Source organism: Chenopodium album, chromosome 5, assembly GCF_948465745.1.
Source record: "Chenopodium album chromosome 5, dcCheAlbu1.1, whole genome shotgun sequence".
NCBI lineage: Eukaryota > Viridiplantae > Streptophyta > Magnoliopsida > Caryophyllales > Amaranthaceae > Chenopodium > Chenopodium album.
Genome location: NC_137838.1, coordinates 70,510,620 through 70,520,488, shown reverse-complemented (window position 1 = coordinate 70,520,488; position 9,869 = coordinate 70,510,620). Strand labels below are relative to the sequence as shown.

The 9,869-nt window shown below is 37.4% G+C and overlaps 1 protein-coding gene across 1 annotated transcript; it reads left to right on the top strand.

Moving 5' to 3' along the window:
* The first annotated feature begins 6,396 nt into the window (after positions 1–6,396).
* On the top strand, positions 6,397–7,820 carry LOC145632212 (polygalacturonase inhibitor 1-like). Its single transcript, XM_081684524.1, has one exon. It carries the CDS (start codon positions 6,453–6,455, stop codon positions 7,614–7,616), a length of 1,164 nt encoding a protein of 387 aa, XP_081540650.1. The 5' UTR covers positions 6,397–6,452; the 3' UTR covers positions 7,617–7,820.
* The last annotated feature ends 2,049 nt before the right edge of the window (positions 7,821–9,869 follow it).

The window sequence follows — 9,869 nt, the reverse complement described above, 5'->3', positions numbered from 1 at the left end:
TAGCCTTTACCGTGTCACGGCACTGTTCACCGTGACACGGCGGAAAATGCCGTGACACGGTGCACAGTTCCAGGTCAGTTTTGTGATTTTTTTCAGATTTTAATCGATTTTAAGTCCGTACTAATTACTATGTGAGAATAAAAACCCTCGGTCATGGGTCAAACAAAAAGAGCAAACACATTAGGGTTAGCACCGAACAAACACATAGCATTTAGGCACGATGATGCAAAAAAAGTTCGCAACCTAAAGTCAAGATCTATGTTCAACTATTGGTCAAGCTTTGGGTGTCAAAAGGGTACCATGGTTAAGAGTTTGGACGCGTTAGCAAGGCAGCCTCCCTTGAGGGTGTATGCCAACGGCGGCTCCGCGAGTTCGTGATGAAATCAAACTCGACTCCATGGTTTGGGTGAATTTAATGACTCGGATGAACCCTTATTGCCATGAGCGTTTTTGGGTTGATAGAGCTTAAATTCCCCGGGGCTAAGACGCATGTAGAACACATACGTTTTTTCAGAAAAATCGAAGGAAGTCAACTGTGGGAAAAGAAAATAGGTCACCGGACTGATTTTAGGACTGCCGTGACACGGCAAAAATTCCCGTGTCACGGTACAATGTGCCGTCAGACGGTACACTGTACCGTGACACGGCAGACTCTGCCGTGACACGGCAGTCAGAAAATCTAACTGGTGCCCTGTTTGCTTTTGCGCGCAACCAAGTTATCCAATTTTTCCTACGGTACAGACCTGAATGCGACGTTAAAACGTCTATGTAGATGCAAAAATGCCAAATTAATCACAGGAAAATTTTTTCAAGAATCTTTCAAGTCTCATCCACTCATCTTAATTAAATACCGATCACTCAAATCGATAAATAATTAAGAATCCTCCCCAGTGGAGTCGCCAAATTGTAGGCGTCGCTCGAAGTGCGCCTACGTTAAAGCATGTGGTGAATATGCTTGGCACTCATAGGAAGTGGGAATTGACACATACGATTAGGGACAAATAAAGTAGGGAGCCGCCAACAAGTTTTTAAGGAACTTGTAAACCGTTCACGGATCATAAAAAGGCAAACACGATAAGGGACAACGATAGGCAACAACGATTGACCCGTGAAGGTTACACCCCATTCATAATCCATGAGATTACTAACTCCATATGGTTCGGAACCACGAAAGGAGGATCGGGGATGATGGTACGAAGTGAGTCATGGAGTCACATTCGCCCGTATTGGCTTCTACTCGATTCTTATATTGAAAAGCATTCCTGTGATCTCAAAGGCATACAATAAAATATTCAATTTTCTCCAAACTATTATTTAACTAAATTGGTTTAAAATTAATGCACATATAACTCTAAATATTTGGTGATCACTTCAATTAATAATAAGATTAAAAAGGAACCTAAACCGGTTGTCCAAATTATCTTATTAGGCGTGATTTTCAATTACATATTCCCTTTAACATGCAATATGGTGATCAAAATAAATAATAGAATCAATATCAACATAAAACCAATTTAATCATAATTCCAACAACATAAAAATCGTTAGAAAAACAATAATAATAAAAAGAGCATGATCCTTACTTTGAATCTGTTTGTTTGCAACTACAAAATAATAAACGAGTTAGTAACTTCAAGAAAATAATAAAGCAATGACTAAATTAAATTAAATAAAATAAAGTTGATTTTGGGGCCAAACCCTCAAACGATTCTACCTTTCACGCCTTGGTTTAAGGACAGAACCTCGAGTAAAATATGGACTCCTTTGAGTGCTTGAAGAAGGAATTTTGAAGTGAAAAGTGTAGGCTAGTGTTTACGTTAAGAGCATAGAAGAGAGAAAAAATAAGAATAATTGAATTCTGGTTGCCCCGTTCATCAGAAATGAGGGGGTATTTATAGGGAAATGTGCTGAGGGAGCACACGGAACCCTAAAATGATAAAAAACCTAAAAAAGTATCCCGTGACACGGTCAGACTGTACCGTGACACGGTTAGACTGTACCGTCAGACGGTACAAATTCCCGTGACACGGTCAGTTTTGGAGTGACGCGGAAAATTTTCAGAAAACGGAACGGAAAACGCGTCAAGGGTTTACGCGGAAAGGACACGGAACTTCCCGTGTCACGGCAGACCTCTCGTGTCACGGGAAGTCCCACCGTCAGACGGGAAGAGTTCCCGTGACACGGTCAAGCTTGACCGTGACACGGTCAGTTCCAGTCCATTTTTCCGTCTAAATTCATTTTTAACCCTAATTTCTTTCGACTTTTTAAGTGCCGATTGATAATTTCGGGCTTTTTTCTGACTTTTATTATTCGGGATAAAATAAGCAAAAAATAAAATAAAAATAAATAAAATATTTGGGCCAAAAATAAATAATAAAATAATAAAATAAAAAGGTTTGGGCTTAAAATTAATTAACAAGCTTGGGCTAAAATTAAAACTATGCTTTTACCAAACACCAAGACTGATCCAAGGACCCTTCAAAAATACGATTTTTTAAGCACTCTCGGGATTAAATACTAAACCCGACCAATAGCGGCGGTGAAAGGTTATTTATCATCGGGTTGGTTTTGAGGAGACATTTTTAGGTGTCTACAACATCAAACCCTAACCCTAGGGTGTCTCACTCTATAAATAGAGCTCTCTCTATTTCATTGAGGAGGAGGAAAAATTCAGAGGAAAACCTAGAGAGAGAGAAAACTAGAGAGAATGAAAAATACATAGAAAACCACTCAAATACTCTAAACCTTTTCAGAGAAAACCTCTCATAAAATACTCTAAACCTCTCTAGAGAAAACCTCTCAAAACCTAGAAGAAGAACAACAAGCATTCGACGTGCCGTTCTACTCTAGAAGATCACTCGTGGAAGAAATCAAGCCTCGACGGCCCTCAACACGAAGGAAAGAAGAACTTCAAATCATCAAGAACTCCAGTTCAACCTCTACATCAAATCTTCATTGATCGAGATCAAGCCTCGTCGGCCCTCAATCAACAACCCAAGTCAAAGGTCTACATCAGATATCTTCGATAGAGATCAAGCCTCGTCGGCCCTCAATCAAGAGTCAACTCAGCCCGTGAAACAAGTCTAAGATAAGTGGAGATCTAATCAGAGGATCAAATTAGAGATTGTACCCATAAATTATCAAATTAATAAAATTAACACTTTGTTACATTTATTTTGAATCTATATTTTGCAGATTTAAAATTTGTGTTTACATATGCTTAAGTGGGTTTCTATGTTGTTTGTTAATGTGTTTGGCTGTAGTATACGAGTTTTGTTTTCTTAATGAAGGAATGTTGCATATTTAATTAGCCTTTTATTTTATCTTATTTTTGTTGCATCACCAATTTGAGTGTTAGAATTTTTATACTGTATCAATTTCATTAACTGTAATTTTTCTTATGTTTTTGTTTTGGCAGATTTGTATGATTTCGTCCCACTAAATCCTCAAACAAAGAACATAGAAAAGGAGTATTCAAGCCTTTTTTTTTTTTTGGGTGTAATTATAATTGTAATTTTTTTTGGACGTTTTTTTTGTTGTTGTAATTTTGGTGTTATTTTGTTGGACATTTTTTTTTTGTATTACTTTAATTTTAATTTAATTCATTGCTATTTTCCGTGGTCGAATTATTCGCCAATTTTTATATAGCATATAAACAGAGTAAAATTTCAAAATTCAAATGAAAACAATGAAAACCTTTTAAACCGTACCAAAATTAAAAAGCAATTTTTTTTTTTTAAAAAAAAATAAGAGACCCGTTGTTTGACATGATAGGTCTGTTTAATACCACTAAACAGACCCCCTATCTCAAATAACGGGTCTATTTTTCTTCTAAATTATTAAATTCATAACCAACATAACAGACCCGCTATCACCTACACCAGGTTTCTTTGTCTTCATAAATAGACCCCCCTAACGAACGGGTCTCTTTATCAAACAGACCCCTGAGATAGAGACCCGTTGTGAGGCGGTCTGTCAGGCATATTTCAACGGGTCTCTTTGCCAATTTTTGTAGTAGTGCAAATAGAATTCTAAACTAACTTTTTTTTTCTCTTATGAAGTCTATTTTAATCTATCCAACGTGGCGCGACACTTGGCGAAAAGTTGGAACGCCAAATGTCGCTGTTTCGTGACCTAACTAAAAGTTTAACTTTATATATAAGTTATATGATTAAATGTTGCTTCCACTTCCTCTAGCTAGTTTTAGTTTATACTTCCTCCCGTTTTTTTAGTTAACACCATTTGACTTTTACACTATTCACACAACACGCTTTGGCTCACTTTTGTGGTATATAAATACGATAAAACATATTCATGTGGGATCTTGTTTGAATCGTTTCAATGTATATTTTATTAATATCCACTTTTTTTAATTTTACAATGTTGATAATTAGAGATATTAATCGTTAAAAACATGTGTTGGCAAACGTGATAATAGAAAGGTGTCAACTAAAAAAAACAGAGGAATTATTTTAGTAATGGAAAAATACATTTTATTAATCCCAACTTTGACCAATTTACTTTGAATAATCCTAACTATTGATTATTCTGCAATAATTCCAACTTTCACCTCCGTTTTCTTCTAGGAATCCCAGACCGGTCAACGAAAGTCAACAACCTCCTATTCTAGGTTGCTGGACACGTGTCACAACATGAGTGGTCCAAAAAAAAATAAAAAAACCAAAAAAAAAAATACTAATTCAGCCAAACCACCACCCCAATCGCCACCCCTAACATGTCGCCGCCAGCCGCAACCCACCTAAACCACCTCCTTCCCCGATCACCCAAACGGAAACGACACCCTCTCTCCAAATCCACCGTCGAAATCGGCCAAAACCCAACCCCTTTTCCTAGAAATCACGATACTCGCTTTCTATTTTGATTTGCTATTTTTGTGGTTTAATTTTCGTTTTTTGGCTGATTTTTTTTAAATTTTGAGTAGTTTTTGAATCTACTGAATTTTCTAATGTTTGCGGTATAATTTTTGTTTCAATTAATGGTGGACCGGTGGTTTTGGGCTTGCGGCGGAGGAGAGGATGAGGTTGGCTAAGGTGGATTGGTGGTTGCGGCTTGCAGCGGGGGAGTGAGAATTTGACGGTGGTGTTGAGGACGAGGTTGCCTATGGTTGGTGATGGTTGGGGTATGGTGAAACGAGGACTTGGTTGGCTATGGTAGCTTGGAGGTTGCGGCCTTGCAGGCTTTCGTCGGAGGATAGACGTTTGGAGCTTGCAGTTGTTTTCTGGAAGAGGGGACGGGGCTGGGGAAGGGGGATTGTTTCCGGTGGCCTGATTAGGGAATTTAGGGGTGGCTGATTGGCTGTGGTTTTTTTTTTCAATTTATTTTTGATTTTTTTCTGTTTTTATTTTTTGGACCAGTGAAAAAGTGACACGTGGCATTTTTTAAAAAAAAAAAATAAAACATTTTTAGCAGGTAACCAGTTTTTGGGATTGATAGAAGAAAAACGGAGGTGAAAGTTGGGATTATTGCAGAATAATCAATAGTTGGGATTATTCAAAATAAATTGGCCAAAGTTGGGATTAATAAAGTATATTTTTGCTTTTAGTAATAATGTGTGATAAAATATTTATTCAAAAAAAAAAAACAAAAAACCCTTAACATAGTTATATATATATATATATATATATATATATATACACACACACGTTTAATTTAGGAACGACTACTCCTCTTATATATTGCTGAAGCTATAGCCCTCTAAAATGGGCTCCTTTTGGCCCGCACCCATAATTTTTCTAATATTTTAATTGAAGGTGATAACGCTTATAATTCACATTTTGCAGGGTAAAGCTCAGTGTCCCTGGAAGATTCACCTATTGATGTATGATGTCAAAGAGCTTCTTCGTCATTTGTGCTGTGTGGACTCCAAATACATATACAGAGAAGGCAATTGAGCAGCATATTATGTTGATTTTTTGGGTCATTATATGCAAACCCATCAAGATATAGACCCCTTTTTAGATAGTATTTTTTTTCCCCTGATAAGCTAGCTAGTCTTGAGAGAAGACTTTCCTAACTTTTGTGTACCTTTCCTTTAAAAAACAAATATGGAGATATTATTGAGTGGGGTGAATTTCTTTTGGTACATGCATCAATAATAATGCTCTTAAAATTGTTATAGGGCCTATAGGCAGGATATTCTTGACCAAAACACCAGTAGTATGATTATCATTATTATGCCTCGGGCCGCCGCCTAAAATCCCACTTATCTACATTCATCAACTTGCAAATAAGTGCATGTATTATTGTTCTGCAACTATATGCTACATACCTCTCCATTATTGGATTGAATTTGATGCAATGCTTCATATTGACATATATAGTATCGGCTTATATATAACAACTCCTTTTGCATTTAATCTTGAACCTAACTTATATATTGCACTAATCACATTTTGTATTTATTACTTAGAAAATAAGTAGCCAATTTAAACATGCATGCTCCTACATTAAAATGCCTTCTTCTCTTATTTACTTGCACTTTCTTACTCTTTCTTTCATCCTCAAATCTAGTTTCCTCGGCCAACGTGTGTAATTCACATGATAAAAACACCCTCCTTGAGATCAAATACCATTTTCACAATGCCTCTGTGTTCGCCACCTGGGATCCTGACACTGATTGTTGTACCAATTGGACTGAGATCCAATGTGATGCACACGGCCGTGTTACTATGCTTGAAGTTAGCATTGCCGATGATGTTATAGGTGAGATCCCACCTGCCATAGGGGAGCTCCCATACCTCCAATTCCTTTCTTTTGGGAGCTTCCCCCACCTCTCCGGTCCTATACCCCCAAGCATAGGGAAGTTAAAGACCCTTCAACACCTTGACCTTAACGGGAACAACCTAAGTGGCCTAATTCCGGATTTCCTTAGCCAACTTCAAGACCTTGAGTACCTTGATCTTGGATCCAACAATCTTATAGGCCAAATTCCTTATTCACTTAGCAAACTACACAAGCTTAAGCTAGTCTCCCTTGCCTCAAACCACCTATCCGGTCACATCCCAGCCTTCTTTGGCTATATGAAAAACTTAAGTGAACTTTACCTCCTCGACAATAAGCTCACTGGCCCTATCCCACCGTCCCTCTATCAACTCCCTAACCTATTCGCGATCAACCTTGGCCTAAACCAGCTCACCGGCTCCATCCCAGCCTCCTTTGGCTCCTTCAAAACCCCTGTAATAAATTACTTTTCCATATACTACAACAATTTATCCGGACCAATCCCAAAGTCATTTGGGAAGGCTAACATCATCGAGCTAAATCTCTACCACAACAAGTTCACAGGAGACGCCTCATTTTTGTTTTCTAAGGACAAGACAGCTTTAACCACCCTAGACATTGATCATAATCTCTTTAGCTTCAACTTCTCTAAGGTTGATCTTCCACAAAATTTGGCACATCTCGACGTAAGCCATAACAAAATTTATGGATCTCTTCCAAAACGACTAGGCCAATTGCCGTTAAAGAGTATAGACGTGAGCTTCAACCAGCTTTGTGGGCAGATACCAACTGGTAGGCGGTTAAAACAATTCAAACCAGCCATGTTTTCAAATAACAAGTGCTTGTGCGGTCCACCATTAGCGCCATGCAATTAGTACACGTTTAGTGGATCATTCCCATCATGGCCTATGTATTTTTAATAACATAATGCGCTATGTGAGCAATTGAGCATAACTATAGTAAATGAATTGAAGTGTTGCATATATTTTGTTTTTTTTTTTTTTTAAAAGAAAATTATTACATATATATCTTAAAGCTTTTGTTGAATGTCAATGAAAATTGTCTAAATTACTACTCTTGTTTTTTTTTTTTTTTTTTTTTTTTTTTTTTTTTTTTTTTTTTTTTTTTTTGTTATTTTCACTTACTCGTTTTGTCACATGAAAATGCTTTAGTGTTACTATATATAATGCAAGTGAGAAAAAATAAAAAAACACATTGAGAATACTAATTACTCCCTCTATCTCAAAATAAATTATCATGGATAAATATGACACACATGTCAATGCACTACTAGTCTGATCTAGTTAGGGGTGTTAAATCTTCGAGCGGAGCTCGAATACTGGTATGCTCGGCTTGAGCTCGTTTCTCACAAAGGGGCTCAAGATCGAGCTCTTAGCTCTTCGAGCTTCAAGAACTTAGGCTCACCTCGAGCTCAAGACTCCAAACCCAACTTCGGCTAGGCTCAAAGCTCGGCTCAAGCTCGAAGTTTTTTTTTTTAGTTTATTTATGCTTGGCTCAAGCTCAACTACTAGCTAGACTTCAACCTCCTAGTATTGGCTTCTTGAATTGCCATAGTTGAGTAGACACGATGAACGCTTATCAAAGATGAGTAGATGACGGTGAGCACTAATCGGCGGTGAGTAGATGACGGTGAGCACTAATCAACAATGAGAAGAAGATGGTAAGCACTAATCGATGGAGAGTAGATGATGATGAACACTAATCGACGAAGGAAGTTCACTATGAGAGAAAGTGAAGTTGTGCTTGTTTGAGTGTTTGACGGGAATGGGATGACGGATGTGCGTGAGATTTCTGTGGACTGTGGAGCAGTGAAGTTGTGGAGCTTTAGCTAGGGTTAAAACAAACTATGAGCTGTAAACCACAATTGTAAATTTTAAACCTCGCTAACAATAAAAATTTACTTTCTCCATTTCTATTTATTTTACTAACATTCCTATAATAGAATTGTCATATTACTTGACCCATATTATATGTTGAGTAATAAGGTTTTGATGATTGTAAACTAATGATGATTATCTATCTAACGTGTTTGTTGAGTTGTGCATAGAGAGAACAAGTTATGCTTGGAACAGGATACAAGGAACCTGAGCAATGTCACGTATATATATAAGGAACCTAAGCAATATATGATAAGCAATAGAGAAACAAGAACAATGATGAGTGTCATGGTTGATAAGCATGATGATGGCTAAAGAACCATGAAGGTAACTATGTAAATAGGTGTTTTCATATGTTAGCTTTATGAGATAAGTACACTATGCATACATGAGTTGTATATGTGTAGAAGTATTTACATAAGCTTTAAGTTTAATTAGTTCTCTCACTTGAAGTTTGTTTATGACAAACAAACTTCAACAAACTTCAATCTAATGTTTCTCTTAAGTGTTTATGTGAAAACAGGAACAGACTTAAGTGAAGTCAATGGGTTGGAACATAGAAGACTTCAAGAGGAACAAGAGAGAATGAATGAATCTAAATCAGGTTCTTCCATGAGAACCAAACCACGAAGGAACCTGAAGGTATTCTCTAACAAGATCCAGAAGGAACCTTCGGCAGGCTTTCCCACGAGAGCCAGAGCATGTTCCCTAACAGGTACATGAAGTGTTTCTTAACAGGTACACACAAGGAGCTTCCTAACAGAAGCATGACAGCAAGCTAAAGAGTGAAGCTTGTACTGTAAAGATGACAGCAAGTTCCATAAAGGAACCTAGTCTGCGAGTTCCAATAAGGAATGAAAAAGAGTGACAGCAAGTTCCAGTTAGGAACTTGGCATGCGGTTCCAGAAGTGGAACGTTGCCCCGAGATCTAGAATACATCAATACTACAAGATTCCAGAACAAAAGTTTCAAAGAAACAACATGAAGACGGAGAAATCGAAGTATATCGATCTAGGATTCATGTAAGTATGTTGGACATAAAAGTTAGTCTGGAACGAGTCTAAAGAACCAAGGTGAACTCATGATAGTCAATGAAATTAGAGTTACTGACTTGTCAGGAACTTAGAGACTGTCAGAGTTTCGAAACCTAATCGGAACTTAGGTTTGCACGTCGTTAAAGGTCGCAGGTCGAAATTAATAATATAAATATTTACCTAATACGTGCATATC